Source organism: Anneissia japonica, unplaced genomic scaffold (assembly GCF_011630105.1).
Source record: "Anneissia japonica isolate Jap-2015-1 unplaced genomic scaffold, ASM1163010v1 scaffold4988_len2956909_cov206, whole genome shotgun sequence".
NCBI classification, from domain to species: Eukaryota; Metazoa; Echinodermata; class Crinoidea; order Comatulida; family Comatulidae; genus Anneissia; species Anneissia japonica.
The window spans coordinates 685,544-703,576 of NW_022696345.1; the positions used below are offsets into that span (position 1 = coordinate 685,544).

Here is an 18,033-nt window from a genome sequence, read left to right on the forward strand (position 1 = left end):
ACCCTTGTTACACTGCAAAAGAATATGATATTCAAGGGTTTGCACTATAAAAGAATCCGGTATCCAGAGGGTTAAAATTCATTTACCGGTATTATTTATTATTATTGCTGTTATTATTACCGTTATTATTATTATTATTATTATTATTATTATTATTATTATTATTATTATTATTATTATTATTATTATTATTTATATTTATTATTTATTATTGTTATTGTTATTATTGTTATTATTATTTATTAATTATTATTATTTATTTATTGTTTATTAAATTTTGATTTATCAATCTAGAATAACAATAATGAGCCATAGTTCAAGTAGATTGTGTGATAAAATTTATTAATCATTTGTTATTTTTATTATTATTATTATTAGTATAATTATTATTTATTATTATTATTATGGAAGCCAGTGGGCATATAAAATGGGAGCCAGTGGGCATGGCCCTGAGCCGATGGGGCCATGCCCACTCGGGGCCACGCCCACTCGGGGCCACGCCCTTTTCCAAACATAAGAAAAAAAAAATAATGATCTTTAGAGAGCATAAAGGTGTTTAAATGTTGGAATTTTGTCTTCAAAGGAATAGTATCACAAAGATATTTCAGTTAGGCCTATTAGACATAGATTGCGCACGGCTACAATTAGTCACATAATGTTTCTAGGCTATGCAGATTCATCTTCATCTCTCTCGCCTTCTAGTGTAAATTCTACTCTAGGTCCTCCGAATCTAGAGACAGACCTAGACCTACAATATTTTGTTGACTTGTAAAATTTAAATTGTGACGTTAACAACAAATCTTCTTTACGGTATTTCATGAATTAGTTATAACCAGAGAGTTAAGAATGCCAACAATATTGTGTTGGAAAACCGAATCTCAAGTATTGTATTTGCAGAGCCACATGCATGAGTTGTGGGCTACTCAGAACTGTCCATTTTCCAGCGGGGTATACATTTTTTTAACATGACATGATGCTTTTTGTAAGTAAAGTTTTCACCGGTTAGGCAGTGGTTAAACCTAACATGTTTGGGAATTCCCACCGAATATTGGTACGAAAACAACGTACATTCAATCAATAAAGGTTGTTTTTATCAAACAACGTAAATATGATTTAGCTTTAGTTTAATGTAACACTTGATAGATTTGAAGAATATAAAGAATTTGCTAAAGGTAGACCAGGCCCAATTAGGCTATGCCGAGCTGATTAGGCTAAGCTGCCCCAGCCATCACGGTAAAAGTGGCCGTCCTAAATAATTGTTGGTCGGTCGGCATGCTGGCTAAGCTTATGGTCCCCCATTGGGGTTCAAACCCAAGCCCTTCTGATTTCCGTTCGAATACTCTACCAACTGAGCTCTGAGGCCAAGTGGTATACTCAGGATACTCTTTGGGATTTTGCCATTTGGCCATGTTTTTTTCCTCAAGGTATTGCATAATATGCAATAAAAATATAGTGAATCACATGAAAGTAACTGGTGGTAATTAAAGAGGATAATAAATATTTGAGAAAAACGTATGTCCACATCGGGATTCGAACCCAAGACCTTCTCATTGCCGTTTGGATACCCTTGGATTTTCCAATTGTGAATTTGAAGGATTGGTGTAAGAAAAAAATGGGAAAAAATTTAATAATTCAAGCAAGACATTGAATTGCTTATTGAATCTAAATTGCAATGACTGTGCTTCATGCCATTGGTGATGTAACAAGCATTCTTATAATATGATAATGCTACATTTATCATTTATTCGAAAGATCTAAAAATTTCAGTTTAAACTTTAAACTGGCATACAGTGTCCTGAAATCACATTGCGTTTGATTAAACTTGGTCATCATCCAATCGACTGAACCTTTAGGTGTAACATGTTTTCTTATATGCCTCAATAAAGAATGATAATAACATAAACAAATAAAATGGTTATATTCATTTGTATGGTAATTGTAATGATTACCATTAAAAAATATTATTAGTTGTAATTTCCATACAATTTATATTATACAGCACTATTTAACATAATAATGTGTCATTAATTTCGTAGTCCATGTCCCAGTGCCTTTAAAAAAACTTATTAACTCTCCCTTAAAAAATTGGATTTGTAATTTCAAAAGAGATTAAAGGTAAACTTCACAAACATGGTACATGGCATGTAGAAATGTATACACACTTGGATTTAGCTTTAAATTGTGTTTTTTAGAGTAACTAACAAGCAATATTAATATTTTTTTTTTTTTTTTTTTTTTTCTCAAACAGCAAAGTAAAAGTCTTGTACGGAGGGACAGAAATTTTTGACTATGAAGTCCAGTCAACTCTGCATCATGACCTACGTCTGAGTATCATCACTCTGGTTCTCATTGTTGTCGTTCTCCTCATCCTCACATCGTTCTCTCTTTGGTTAACAACTTGGGGAATTTTAAGTGTTCTTCTAAGTTTCTGCTGGGCCTTCGCTCTGTATCGCATGGTCTTCATGAAGACTGCTCTTGGCATGTTGAATGCTGTGTCTGTTTTTGTTGTAATCGGTATTGGTAAGTAAATACAGTAATGATCTAAACTGTACCAGTTACATTGACCATTAAACTGTCATATATGATTAAATTTGCCTTTTAGTAAAGATATTAAAAGCGATGAGGTCAAATTAGCTAAATTTACTACTTTCTTAAAGTATGGGTTTTGTGGGTTTTTTTTGTAATTAAATAAATGTCAAGATTACAAATTTTTCTCATTTATCTTCATTTGACATTGTACAAAAAGACTGTGTGGCCTTGTTTCCTAAGCTCAATACTGTGTCAAATATAGTGAACTTGAACTTAAAAAAACCTGAACTAGTGTGTATACCGTATACAACTGTGTATATTGAACCTGATGATATGGTAATGGTCATGATATAATAACATCATTAATAAAATTAATTAAAATAAAATTCATAATATTATGAATATTTAATAATAAAATGATAGATATAAATAATAACAAAAAATAAAGTGTACATAACTTCAAACAATATTACAAGGTCATATGAAAGGAAGTAATTTTTTTTATTAGGTTGTAACTTGCCTTTACTGTTCCAGTGACCTACATCTCCTGGAATTAAGGCTTAGGTAGGAGGCAATTGATGCGTATCTGATTGATTCAGATTTTGATTTGTTACTAAAATAATCAAACGTCCTAATACACTGACACGATATACTACAAACAGGAATGTAGATTTTATGTAATTGATATTGCCATGGCCAACAGAACAATTTCAGTGTAGATCTGGTTGAGTGGGAATTAGGATCAAGGCCCAAACAAGACACTAATCCATTGAAGAATGAATTCAGTAAAAATAACAATTGGGTTAACCACAAACAACCAATATAATTGACAATATATAGTATAGGCTGTAACTGAGGGCTAAATATTAAAACAACAAAATTATCAGCATAGTTGTTAAAATTTATTAATTTAGTTTTGCATCAATCCTACGTGCAGTTTAATTAAATTGTCTGATCTTTCAGTGGCTAGGACCGTAATGTGATTTGATCTGTTTTTGTTTAGGCGTGGATGATGTGTTTGTCTTCATGAATACGTATCGTCAAGCAAGTCACTTACAAGAGCCTGCCCTCAGGATGGGTTACACCATCAAGACAGCCGGTATTGCAACCTTCTTCACATCGGCTACCACCGCTGGCGCCTTCGCTGCTAACATGGCTTCTCAGGTTTGTGCTCTGCTTTATACTGATTATTTTTTTTTTATTTTTTTTAATTTTGAGTAATATGGCAAAGAGAAGCCAAACCAGTCACTCTTCGCAAATCCTGTTACAGAGGTAATGGCCAAAACATGCTGGAATGTCAACATTTTTCGAAATTTATTGTATTGCAATAAACTAACCTCGTATATCTATATTTCATGCTATGCTGTTATTTTCACCATTTTCAATGTAAAACAAAACCTCTTAATGATTTTGTGATGGTTTCTGCCTGAGAAATATCATAAGTTATAAACTTTGAAGGCTGATTTCTCAAATATTGTTTTTTAAACAGCTGTATGTTTAAACTCATGTATCTTTGTAACAAAATGTCGGATTTAATTGGATCTTTTACCATTTATAGCTTTTATTTTACTCTTTAACCCTGTATTAATCAATTTTTCCGATGAGTGACTGGTTAGGCTTGTCTTTGCCACATAAACATTTGTTTAGTATACAAATTATCTATTCATTTATTTTCTCATTTGTCCATTCATTTTGTCATTCTTACATTCATTCATTTTTTTGCAGATTCCTGCCATACATGATTTTGGTCTTTTCATGAGTTTAATTGTATCCTTCTGCTGGTTCACAGTTGTCACCATCATGCCATCAGCGCTCAACCTGTGGGGGCGCTATTTCCTTTGCGAATCTGCTCTGTTAGTATCTCATGTATTCCTTCTTTGATGAAATTAATATTACTTTAATCTATTATTTGTTACTATTATTGTTATTGATATTATTAAGTGCTTATTTCAATCGCTTTCGGTACAGATTGAAGAAATGTAGCGGTGGTGATGGATCATCACATTTGTACCGTGTTCTTGCTGATCATGAACAAGAGCAAGCAGTGCCCTCTAATGGAAGCGTCAACTCACAAGCAGACGACAGCGACATTCAAATGCTTAATATTGAGGATGATTGTATTCACCAAGGTAGAATTCTTAATTCTTATTTTTTATTTATTTGTTAAATTCTTGTTTAATTCTAATTGAATAATCTTATTAATTAAAGAAATATTGTTTTGATTTTCTTAATTAATTCTTATTGAATAATGTTATTTTAATAGATTTGCTTGATGATGATGATGTTGCACTTATTGATGTTTCAACGACATCACCTGTTGAGAGTTCTCGTGGCAACCAGAAGGACTGGGCCGTGTCAAATCTCAGTAAAGGGTTAGAGGTTTTTCTGGCTCAATTTGTGGCGGAGCCTGTTAAGAGATTTAGAGTTTGGGTCATAGGTGAGTTTAGCATCTTCTTCATTTTCTTCCTGAATTCTTTTTAAAATTGCCTCTGAGATATATACTTACAAATACTTGTATTTCACTAGGATTTAATTTTTTATGCAATATTTTCTGGAAAAAAAATTTAAATTATGCAAGATATCCATCATCTTCTTTCTTAGAAATTTCATTATACTGTACATAATCATTTGAAAAATGTAGTACTGTACATAATAATTTGATTGATGAATCTTAAACACCATTTTTACCTAAGTAAGACAGTAATAGCTTGTGATGCTTTTTTGTCGTAAACTATTTTGTATCATTCAGTAATTATCGAATCTGACAGAATGTGTGGTATGAATGGTATAATGTGTGGACATTTACAAAGTGTGTATTACATTGAATCCAAGTTTCTATATTCATGATGTATCTATTTGAAATGATGAAGAATTGAAGTGTAATTATGTATGATGATTTTTTAGTTGGCTTTCTGGTAATTCTTGGTGTCTCCATGGGGCTAGTACTTCAAATACAACCGGCTTCACAACCTCCAACATTTTACAGCGAGGACAGCAACCTCCAGGAGCTGATGGACTTAGCCTACAACTTAAGCAGTAGCAACATCCACTGTTCTTATTGCTCTGGTTTCTACCAGTCTCTGCCTCAGGTAATCCCCGGAAGTTCTCCGACAAAAGCACCATCAGATCACGGTAAGAAAGTTGCGACAGAGGTTCCGTCGTCTGCCGGAGTCACGCATGATGTTCATCGGAATGTGGTCACTAATTTTCCTCACATAACTTTGTTGAAAACGGCTAACGCGACATCTCGTGCTACAACAACAGCACGTAAGTCTGCTGCAGTCACGTATGATGCTCATCGGAATGTGGCCACTAATCATTCTCACATAACCTTGTTACCAACAGCTAAAGCGACCTCACCTGCTACGACAACTGCACGTAAGTTGGGTACGGCATTAACACCAAGAGAATGAGCCAAGGGAAGGGAGTGGGGCAAATATGAAGGATTAAAGTCACTAGCCTAATTACTTGATGGTGTACAACTTGGCCTTTCAATCAATTGTGTCTGTATCATACTGAAGTGGTGCACAAGATAAAGATGCTTAATATTGGGCAGTGGCGGGTCTAGGGGTGGGCGGGGGGAGTGCCCGCCCCTCCAAAAATTACTCCTTCCCCCCCCCCCACCAGACACCCTTTCAGAAATAACTAACAAGAAGTTAAAAATCACCTAAAATCACCTTATTTTGCGAGTTAGCACCCCTCAACTGAACATCGAGCCCCGCCCCACTTCACCTTCGCCCCCCCCCCTTTCAGCACCCCCTTTTCAAGACTTCTAGATACTTCACTGATGTTGGGTATAGACACCTGACAGAGAGATCGTTGTGGGGAAAAATTTGTGATAATTCTATCTACTTAACATAAGGGTTATTCAACTAACTAGCTTTTAAGGCCGTTATAATTTGTGAGCTAACACTCAAGATGTAGTCTGACTGCATGATCCATTGTAATTGTATTCATGTCTTGTATTTAATAACTGCTAAATGTTTTCATTCGTAACATTCCTACCACGTTACTTATCATTGTGTTGCCCATACTTATATCACTAACATTGCATTTATAACAGCGGTTCTCAAACTATGGGTCCCGACCAAAAATTGGGTTGCCAAATAAATATGAGTATTGCGATTTCCTTTAGGATGATTTTAAAATTTTATATCATGATAAAATTTGCTGTTCGCAAAGAGAGCTCATTCTATAAGTATAATTTAAACATCTTAATTCAATTTTGAAAAAATCTGTTTTTGAACATTTCAGGAAGTGTGTCGTTGCAAATTTCCGGGAAATTTGTTTTGGCTGTGAGCCAAAAAGTTTGAGAAGTGCTGATTTATCATCACTACTCATGTTGTCCTAATATCATTGTTTTGTATATCACTCTCTTGAATGGGAGAGGAACTATTAGAGTCTCATTTCATTTCTTTTATTTGTTTGTCTCAAAGACCCCAGGGAATGCTTCAGTCTCTGCATTGTAACCCCTAAAACAAACAACAGATAACAGGAAAGAGTGATGGCTTTTCTTGATGGTATAAACACTCACATTTCAAATTGCAGGATTTAGAGTGAACTTCCTAAATTATTCAAAGAACATCTAAAAATATCTATACTAATATTTAAATGTTCAGAATAATATTTAAAACAATAACATTTTTTATGATACTGGTAACAGGAACAGGAAAGAGCGATGATTTTTCTTGATGATATAAACATTCACATTTCAAATTCCAGGATTTTGAGTGAACTTCCTAAATTATTCAAAGAACATCTAAAAATATCTATAATATTTAAATGTTCAGAATAATATTTAAAACAATAACATTTTTTATGATACTGATCATAAGTGATAATCATAATATCATAATAATAGTCTAATGTTTCTTTATCTCGTTTATGTACAGTAAAAAAAACCTGCTATGATATTGTTTGTCCGAATACACAACGATGTCATATGTCTGAGAAGTCTGAGCCCGTTTGTTCGTGTGACTTTCACTGTAATACCGTTGGACCGGAGATCTGCGCCTCAAACGGCATGACATATACCAATGAATGCTTATTCAAGCAAGTCAAGTGTGAGATGAACCGGAAAATGACGGTGGTACACATTGGGAAGTGTGTCAATGGTAAGTGCGCAATGATATGGCGATACATACAAGTGAATTGCCCTTTTGAACACAAATCAAAAAAAGATCAATCAAAAATTAGTGCACCATTGGGGATAGGAAAATAACATTGGAAGTTGCAGTGATGACATCACGATTGACTTATAATATTAATTAGTGTGGGTGTGAAAGCGTTGGAGGGTGTGTGTATTATTATGTGGGTGTGTGTGGTACAGCATAATTCATTTCCTAAACAGTCGGTCACTGAACCTTAGTAATCGACACTTAATTAGATGTAAGAAGTTATCATTAACTGCACCTTCGTAATTAAATAGTGTTGAGGTGCTGAATTAATCTGTAAATACTAATAGTCTTGTAAAGTACTTTTACAACTAAATGTAATATGTAGTTTGTGCAATTCGATGGGATTTTTACCAGGTGGTGTGAAGCGGTTTACTTAAGTCAAAACAATTATAGTACATTATAATTATATTTGTATCTAATAGTAGTATCGAAGGGAAGTGCTGTTAAGTTACATACATCTTTTATAGTTCACCATGGATATTGTTCTGACAATTAATCTGAGGTGTTGATTACTGGGCGGGTTTGACCCTAAACTTAAAATTCAGTCTCATTATCATAATGCACTACGGCATGTCAGAACAATATCTATTTCCTTAATAGTTAGCCTCCCCAGAGAAGGCAATATCTATTTCCTTAATAGTTAGCCTCCCCAGAGAAGGCAATTTCTAGGAGGGTTTTCTTTTTTCCCAATGTTCTTCTTCATGTTTTCAATGATGTTAGAAAATTCATACTATGGTAACTCCAATTTGATAGCCCTGAATGGTTTCCAAATGGCAGAATATAAGATTGCATTAGGATACAGCTTCTTGCTACCTGTGTGATTATGCTAATTGTCATTTACATAATGATTACTTAATTGTTAAAAGTTACCTGGTACAGTAACATCTCCCAATTATGAACCTCTTGATTTTACAAACCAATTCGCAACGATGACATCATTACAAACGATCGTTTTTAACTACAAAAACACTTGAAATTGTATTCAAAAGTCTTTAAAAATAATATAAAATGTTATATCAAGTAAGAAAGAAAATATTTAAACCAATAAAGTGACATAAAACTAAGTTTAAAGCAAGACATATCGTTCGTTTTTAGCCGAGATATATTACATTTGAGCTGTGCATGCATGTTCAGGTTCAAGCATACTGTACACTAAATCTCCCTTTTTGTTCATTGGGGCGCTATTCGCATGGATTGCGATTTTTAATGACACTCGTTTTGGCCATTATTGTGTCATGTTTACATTCAAAAATCACTTCAAATAAATACTTCACAGTGAGCACAGGTAATTTTTGCTTCCGTAAAGTATTATTTTGTTGCCGAAAACATTAAAATTAAAGTCATTTTTTGTGACAAAATTTTGCTCCCATGGCAAGGCTTCTAAAGGCCTACCTAACCATGTATTTTATAGCATGGCCAAGGCCTACCCTCACCACACTGAGGTGCTATGAAAATTCTAACTCTCTGAATTACGAATTTTCTCAATTACAAACTCTGTTAGGACGAAGGGGTACGTAATCAGGAGATGTTACTGTAATGATTAATAGCCTACCATTGTTAATAGTAGTGTTTTTTATCTAAGTTTGATTCAAACTTCTAATTACTGAATTTATTGCAATCAGTTTGGTATTTATATTGTATGCATCCTTATTTCAGAGTCTCCTAATCCACCACAATACATTCCTACATTCGGGCCACCTCTTGTTCCACCAGGGAAAAATCGTGATGGAAGTGGTGAGGATGAAAATAGTTCACCTGGAAAGGGATATAATCCATGCCAGGGAAAATCCTGCGGAGATGCAGCACAGAGGCCAATCGTAGACAGTATGGCTATGGTATATGTGGTATTCGGGATAGAGGGCATCAACAACGAGAACAAAACTAATGGGAAGCACGTTCTTGATGAAAATAAGGTATGAAGATTTGATTTTTACTCTTTTGTGTTTTTTATTTAGTCTGTCGCTAATTTTTAAAATCCTCATCTTTATTTTTATTAGTCATTTATTTTTTTGTTTGTCATTTCTTTTTATATTCATGCATTTTTTCTATTCTCTTACTGTTGTGACGATACAACTACATGTTCAGAAATATAATTAAATATTATTGCATTTTTAATTAATAATATGAAAATAAAAGCATACATATTATTGTATGAGCCATATGCAACTCTTTCAAAATGTCATTTTTTTTTAAAGGGCGAGGTAATATACACAAGTTCATTTAACTTGTTGGATGGAGATACGATTCAAGCACTTTGCCGAATATGTCGCGAGTTGGGTACAAATCAGGACCTGGTCTCTGAAGGGGGTGCAGAATGTTTTCCAAGCAATATGGGTAATTTTATATTTGCATTCAAAAATTAATAATTGATTATTCTTAAATATTATTACAGTTATAATATTTGGGCCATTGATAATGGTGATGCATATAAATATGAAGATGATGATTGTGGTGATTGTTAGCTTTTCTGATGATGATAATATAGGTGCTGGTTGTGGTGATCATGATGATGATGCTATTGGTGGTGGTGATAATGATGATGATTATATATACTTTTTTATTCAGAGGATGTGGTTCCTCCTATTGGAGAATGTAACAATCTTCCTGCGGCACGATTATTGAAAGGGCAACATTCCAAAAGTGCCATCGGCATAGATAAAGACAAGAACCCAATCTGGTATACAATGGCTTTTGAATCTGTAAGTATTAACAAGTTATTAAAAACCTGTTTTCGCAGAGAGCTATGAAAATTGTTGTATGACAACTGTTGTGCTCTTTGTAAATGGATTGCTACAGCCTTGGCCAAGGTCCAAGAATACAACCTATAGTGTGGTTCATGGGGAGGAAATTTATGGTTTAATATGGCCCAAAATTGTGTGATTTGAGTACAATATTAGGGATTGGCAAACACAATCAATCAATCAATCAGTCAAAGAAACAGATATTTTCTTAAAATTGAAATACTGTACAATGTAGAGTGAGGTAAAAGATATTGAAGAAGGCATAACCAAAAAAGCAAAAGCTTGTCTTAGGCATGCCTAGATAAGATGGCAAAAAAAAATATATATAAAAAATATAATAAATAAATAAACTTTATTTGAATTGACAAATTAGTATGTCTGATGATCTTGTTGTAGCGTCGAATGTTGGGTTGGTGGTGTCTATGCTTTCAACAGAGGAAGTTTTTCCCCCTGACCCCCTTCCCACTGGCAGGGGACAGGAGATACCAGTATATTTATACTGTATTTGAACAACTTGTGTATTAATATTATTGAAACACACAGAGTGAAACAGCTTTGCCTACAGTATATGTAGAGTACAGAATGGTCCCAACAAGTAAATTATTAAAATATAATCTCTTATTTTGCAGAAAATTTACATGGGAAAATCCTCCTTCTTGGCCTACAATGATTACCTCCTTTGGGAAGCTGCAATCCAGGAGCAAGTAGACAAGCTTAGCCCAACAGAAGCTCCTCAACTAGGCTCAATGTTCCAGACATGTGAATACTGGCAGCAAGTTTTTATGGAAATTATTGGAGTCACTAGTGCAGTGTATGGCCTCGCATTCTCATTGCTTGTCTGCATAGTTGCTGTGGTGATATTCACTGGCCATATTGTTCTATTGTTTATTGTATTGATGACAATATTTGGTATGTTGTTACAGCTCTATACTAATTATTTTTATTTTTATTTCAAATATATATAATCATAAAATATCAAACAATTCATAAAATACGATAGAGCAGCTTGGTGGTTTAGATGTTTACCCTCCAGTACAAGGATCCCGGGTTTGAAATGCCAGTCTAATAAAAAACTGTTATTTTAATGGACCAAGGTGTGACCATTCTGCTATGGCCACACCTTAATGGACCATTCTGCTATGGCCACACCTTGGATATTGTTGCTAGGGTCTCACAAAAGGTCAGTGTAAAAGTACATGCACAGTGTGGAAACGGTTTGGCGCAGCGGAAACGGTTTTGTTTCAGAATCTTGACGTCGGGATTTCAATCCATTGCTGTGTATTTCGCTTGTGTCCTTGAGCAAGGCATTTTATCTATGTTACTTCTCTCCACCCAGGAGTATAAATGGGTACTTGAGGAAGTTGGAGTGTAAAATGCGCGGATATATTTCATGCGGCAAACTAGAATTTACCCCATAGGCATCATTCCAATAACTGGGGTAATAATGTGGAAAAGCTCTCTAAGACTTATGTGTTGAGCGCTATATAGTTATTATTATTATTATTATTATTATTATTATTATTATGTGCATTGGTGGGACAACAAATGTTTGCGCTACAAGTATGTTTTCCCGGTCATTTTCTGATTGGTTGGTAGAGTTTGCTTGTCACTCGGCCGTTCTGACTCTTGTTATGTATTTATGATGACAACATTCCTTCTTACATTGTTCCATGTCTATCTGTAGGTGTCATTCTTCTGGTCGTGGCAATGTTCTACTTAATGGGTTGGCAGATGGGTGCAGTAGAGGCAGTGTCGTTATCTATCCTAGTGGGGTCATCGGTTGACTATTGTGTCCATTTAGTTGAGGGGTATCTGATGGCAGGTGAGCTTGCCCCAGCCAGTATAAAATCAGTAAGTATTTTTTTACATTAATTACACGGCAAACATATAAATCAATTTTTTCTATATATTATGGAGAATTGTAAAACTAATATCTTTTGTACAACGTTGTATTTTTTTAGGATAACAAGGCTCTTCGCAGTTGGCGTACATCTCAGGCAATTAGCAGCATTGGCGTTTCCATTTTCAGTAGCGCCCTCACCACTATTATTGCAGCTGTTCCACTCTGCTTTACGATCATCCAACCGTTTTCAAAATTCGGTAAAATAGTCGCGATGAATACGTTTCTATCTATCCTGTACACGATGACAGCGTGTGCCGCATTCCTGAGCTGTTTTGCCCCTGCAAAATATAAATGGAGCCTAAAGTGGTTTATCGTTTCCAGCCTCATTGTGATTGTCTTAATCGGTGCAGGAATTGGTGGTTTGTATGGGCTACACCTAAAAGGTGTTAAAATTCCAGGGCCTTCAGGCTCTGAACTATTTTAAAGTCTTATAAAGTGGTTAGTGCAATTTTATGTGCAAATAATTCCAGATAGCAACTCCTATTTTTTTTTAAAGACTGCATATTATTCGTAAACATCTTAGTTGTGATTTGAAATTTATAATTTTAAGAAATAATCCATTTCACAACAGTTGTAGAATATTTTTTTATGTTTTTTTAAAAATAATTTACTAATTTTTGTTTTCTATCATCTTAAGTACCAATGAGTTTAATTTCACATTAAACACATAAATTAATTGATTAATTACATAACAGATGTCAACTATTTTAAAAATTATTTTATTCAGATTTATTCATCTTTGTTAAAAAAAAACAAAAAAACATACAGGCCTGAGGTAATGTTGAGGTTTACAATAACATCAGTTAATTAATTATTTGCTCACTTATTGAATTACTGGTTATTCAGGGATGCCCTATGTTTTGAAGTTTAATTTACTTGGCTTCCAAGTGCTGAGTATTGAGTCCACATCTCAGCAACAGGGTTTCTTCATAAACCTTTGATTAAACGTCTTTAGAGCACTGATAATCATACCCACATAATCATCGTAGCTTTAAGATTCAGCCTTTTCATTGATATAAGGTATTGTAAGAAACAACCTCAATTACGTAGATTTCTATGTTAATAAACTCTCATTCTTTTTACAGCACAAAGTATTTCATTCATAATGCATCATACATATTCAGAATGTTTATAGCAAATTCTACAATTAAAGGTGATTTAGATGAACATATTTTTTAATGGTTATCAAAATATACATACATTAGCAATATAAAAATATGCATGTGTGTTGTTTCACAATTTATGAATATGTATGTGGTGTTTAGCAACTCATGAATATGCATATATAAGTTAGGCTATGAATACTTATGTAGGCTGTAGCAATAAATATGCATATGCATATGTGGCATTTAACAATTAATATATATTTGGTTGTACTATAAATATGCATATTTGGGGTTAAAACTAATGAATATACATAATATGTACAGGTGGTGTATATGAAAATAATTACATACAAGAGAAGAACAATAACATTGAAAATGTGAAGAACAGTGAACAATGAAAGCAGCTAATGGTTTATATACAGTAATTGTGTATACAACAATATTTAATATTATATTGTGCAATCACAGTAGTGTTCATGAGTATTCATCAGTTACCTGATGAATACTCATTAGTATGCGTGCATAGCAAATATGTATTAAAATTCATTGTGATTTTTAAGAAAAATTCAATCACATTAGGCTTTAGGGAAACATAACTGATTGATGAAATTTATACTAATGGTAAATTTTTGATTACTATGTTTATTGGATAATTTATAACAATGTTGGAGTTTCAGTATACATTAGTGTGAGTGGACCTCTTTTCATGAGCCAATATTCATGACCTGTTGGTTAATAAGATTATATTGTTAATTTTCCAGCTGCATTCTTTGGTAACATATTAGCAAATCCTATGCTTGTGTGGGCTGCATACTACCATATTAATTTAATTGTCTCAAAGCTCTCCTGTTTACGAAAACTTAATGCGGATCACGGTTTTTAAGTCTTCAATTTAGGTTTTTAATATGTTTTAATAAAATTATTTTTATTGTGGAACTGGGTTTAAATGGTCTGTTACAGGGCTGACTTCGCTTAAGAATTATCAACACACAATATGTTGTAGGCTATTAAAGGAGGTTACGATTAGAGCAAGATATATATTTTTTGAAGAAAACATTTTTTTTGAAAAAAAAGGTTTCCCCCTTTTTTTAGGAAAGAACAATGTGCATGAATTTACTAATGCATGCAGGACCTTTGAGACAAACAGTTAAAATAATATGGCCTTATATAAAGAGTAATATTTTTTTTATATTTTTCAAATATTTATGTCTATTTTTGCTGCACTGTATATTCTCCTATTTTGGTACAAGATCAAGTAAATTATTTAAGAAATTTGTTATGAAAAAATGGCTTGCTTTGTATAGTTGATTTTATATACTTTCATACTACTGTATATGTTATTAATTTTGATAATATAATGAATATATAGCATAATATTAATTGTAATATATTACATACATGTGATATATTATATACAAACATAACTTCCAGGTTAAAAAATTGTCCCAATGGTATTTCGTATACTATAGAAATTGATATTTAAAACTATGGGACGCTGTCATGTTTTAAAGTTTATCTGTTTATCTAACTGCTCAGCTGCTTATATGCTTCCCCACCAATAGTTTTTTAATGTTTGAGGTAAATATGATAAAGAGACGAAGTAGTTATTTTCTTTTTCATCTGTGCATTATTAAGAGTATTTGTGTTGAGAGGTATTAAATTTTTTTAGTGAAGTTAATTTTTGGCGAGTTTTTAAGTTTGTCGTATTGTTCATGTATGCTATATATAATGGTTTTGTTGAAGCAGCTAATAAAAATATCAACACAGAAATTAGTTGACAAGGGTCAAGTTGGTGTATGGTCAGAGCAAATAGTGTATTGTAAAACCTGGAATTGAAGCCCCCTCTTTATTTTGCAAAAGAGCCTCAAAAAGAAGCCTATTTCAAGATAGCATGGGCTTTTTTTTTAGATATTACAATACATGAATTTCAAAAGAAACAAAATAAGTTTGTCGTATTGTTCATGTATGCTATATATAATGGTTTTGTTGAAACAGCCAATAAAAATATCCACGCAGAAATTAGTTGACAAGGGTCAAGTTGGTGTATGGTCAGAGCAAATAGTGTATTGTAAAACCTGGAGCCTCAAAAAGAAGCCTATTTCAAGATAGCATGGGCTTTTTTTTCGAGTTATTACAATACATGAATGCACATGAATTTCAAAAGAAACAAAATAAATTTAAAACATGCATGGTTTATACAGTAGTTTATGGTGATTTAATGGCAGTTTAATACACTCTATATCACAACACATAAAAGCAGTAAACATTTAAATAAATAAAACTTTCAAATACAGACAAAATGAGGCTTATGTCATAAAAGTAAAAAACGCAAAATAATAATAATAATAATAATAATAATAATAATAATAATAATAATAATAATAATAATAATAATAATAATAATAATAATAAAACACTTAAAAATATAGACAAATGAAGCATCTAAATAATTCGGCATATATCGGATGTGTAAAAAAAAAACGCGATTAAAACATTAAAACATCAAAGCGGGAAAAAGAGCACATGGCAATATTCGATTTGCCTATTGGGACAATTTTGCTTGCATTGTCAAGAACTGTTTTGGTACTTCTCATTGTCGTTTTGGTCTGTTTGCCGTTTTGGTCATTGCAGTTTTGACCTGCTACATTACTCTTTTACTTTGCCTCGAAAAGAAGCCCATCCAATGCCAAAAAAAGAAGCCTAGGTCTTAGGTCGGAGTTGCGAAGGGCATAGCTGACTTTCGAGTGAACTGTGTGTGCATTGAAGCGATCAGAGATAAAGTATAGGCCTAGTATTAAGAAGGACCTGTTGTGCAGTGATGGTGAGGAAGGTAGGCAAATATTTTATAGGCCACATTAATTACTATAGACTCTATGACTGTATTATTTTGCTACATAGGTCTAGGCATAGCTATGTTTTTATGTCTTCGTGCATAGCTATGCTAAGTTATTGAAAGCCCATTTTTAAGAGAGGCTAATAATAATATTATGCAGGCCCTATTTGTAGGCCATCATGATGCCTTGTTTGAAGATGCAGCATCATGTCATCATGTAGGCGCGCCTAAGCCTGGTCATGCCATAAATAGATAGAATCAGACCAACGACCAAAGACTACTGGAAACATATTTTATTATTTTATTTTATTTTTATTATTTTATTCTTTCTTTCGACTAGATAGCATTTTCAGTATCGCGGTGCTGCTTTTCAAAATGATCCAGTTTTCTTAACAAAGTTAAGAATATAAACAGAAGTAAAAGTATATATTAAACAGAAAAAAAGTATCATAAATAAATGAAAAAAGGGGTCGCCCTGCTATGATGCAAGATCATCATTTACCAAGCATGGCAAAACAGTATGAATCATTGAGAATATTCCATAGAGATATAATATTAATAAGAATAGCTCTATGGAATATTCAAATTTCCCTTCCACACTTTAATGTAAACAGCGCCCTCATTTGGATGATGTAACTGTTAATATCATCAAAGAGTATAAAACTGCAAGAGGTTGCACTGCCGGGGATTCTTTGGAACGCAATCCTATTTCAAAAAGTACTACCCAAAAGGGGCATCATGGCCTTAACAAACGTTCGATGTTCGAACGTGTGCTGCGTGCATGTTCAAATTCGAATAGGCCCCCTATGTCGTGGTAGTACTTTTTTAACGTTTCATTGCCTGCATACAAAATCATGGCAGTGGGACCTCTTGCAGTTTTATACTCTTTGATATCATATTGTATTTATTAATAGTTTTTAAGATAACACCGTGAGTTATCAATACATTCATTGATGATAACTGAGAAGTTAGCTGTTTTTGGTTACATCTGAGATGTGTTAGCGTGATTCCTGTGGAGATGGCTTTTCACCTCTGCCCTTGAGATTGAAACCTGATACTAATTAACTATTATTATGATCAATTATGTTTAATAAACAAACAGTCGGGTAAGTAAAGAAAATAAACACAATGGCCACCAAGTTATTTTCATTGAGATTGATTCAAACAAAAGTTAACATATTTGTTTTAAAGTATTTCAATGTTGAATATTGGATTTTCTTATTTAGATTCCAATTAGGTTAAATAAAAAAAAATATACTGTTATATTCGTTAGTGTTTTATTTTTCTTTCATGTCGCGTATATTTTTTAATCTTAATAAGCTGTCATTTATTCACTGTAGGTTTTGATGTGTTAAATTGTATTGTGATGCTTTTTTAATGTCATTTATATTTCTAATGTCTATTATATATTGAGTTCTGATTTCTTGTAAAGTAAATTTCTAATTTTAAATTTCTGTACAACGCCTGTGAACATTCTAAATGGATGTTGCTTGCACTTTATTAAATAAACTTATTATTTTCACTAGTTTCTCAACCCCTCGCGCATCCATTTTCTCTGCCTCATCATTTTTTAGAAATTTCCATTATTTTACGAATGTATAAAAATTTTTCTAACTCGCATCAGTGAAATTCCTCTTATCGTTCATGGTTGAGATACGTATAGTATGAATCATGTGCTTCTTTTATTTTATTTGCTTTCAATGTGTCTACTTCACTAATAGTGAGAAAAGTAGGACCGATAGAT

The 18,033-nt window shown here is 33.2% G+C and overlaps 2 protein-coding genes across 5 annotated transcripts in view; both read left to right on the forward strand.

Moving 5' to 3' along the window:
• Nucleotides 1-15,226, forward strand: part of LOC117101804 (protein dispatched homolog 3-like) — a 22,844-nt gene extending 7,618 nt beyond the window's left edge. The window contains exons 5-17 of one of the 4 annotated variants that reach the window (XM_033241880.1): nucleotides 2,249-2,520; nucleotides 3,533-3,693; nucleotides 4,255-4,382; nucleotides 4,498-4,658; nucleotides 4,793-4,966; nucleotides 5,434-5,916; nucleotides 7,422-7,643; nucleotides 9,363-9,619; nucleotides 9,902-10,040; nucleotides 10,272-10,405; nucleotides 11,077-11,356; nucleotides 12,132-12,298; nucleotides 12,409-15,226. In XM_033241880.1, the coding sequence (XP_033097771.1) occupies nucleotides 2,249-2,520; nucleotides 3,533-3,693; nucleotides 4,255-4,382; nucleotides 4,498-4,658; nucleotides 4,793-4,966; nucleotides 5,434-5,916; nucleotides 7,422-7,643; nucleotides 9,363-9,619; nucleotides 9,902-10,040; nucleotides 10,272-10,405; nucleotides 11,077-11,356; nucleotides 12,132-12,298; nucleotides 12,409-12,774 (2,944 nt within the window). In that variant the 3' untranslated portion in view covers nucleotides 12,775-15,226. The remainder of the gene's footprint in view (nucleotides 1-2,248; nucleotides 2,521-3,532; nucleotides 3,694-4,254; nucleotides 4,383-4,497; nucleotides 4,659-4,792; nucleotides 4,967-5,433; nucleotides 5,917-7,421; nucleotides 7,644-9,362; nucleotides 9,620-9,901; nucleotides 10,041-10,271; nucleotides 10,406-11,076; nucleotides 11,357-12,131; nucleotides 12,299-12,408) is intronic. The other 3 variants (XM_033241881.1, XM_033241882.1, XM_033241883.1) reach the window with 3 other exon arrangements.
• Nucleotides 15,227-16,058: 832 nt separating this feature from the next.
• LOC117101925 (voltage-gated potassium channel subunit beta-2-like) overlaps nucleotides 16,059-18,033 on the forward strand; it is a gene marked incomplete at its 3' end in the record, with an annotated part of 39,681 nt that continues 37,706 nt past the window's right edge. The window contains 1 exon segment of the mRNA XM_033242038.1: nucleotides 16,059-16,286.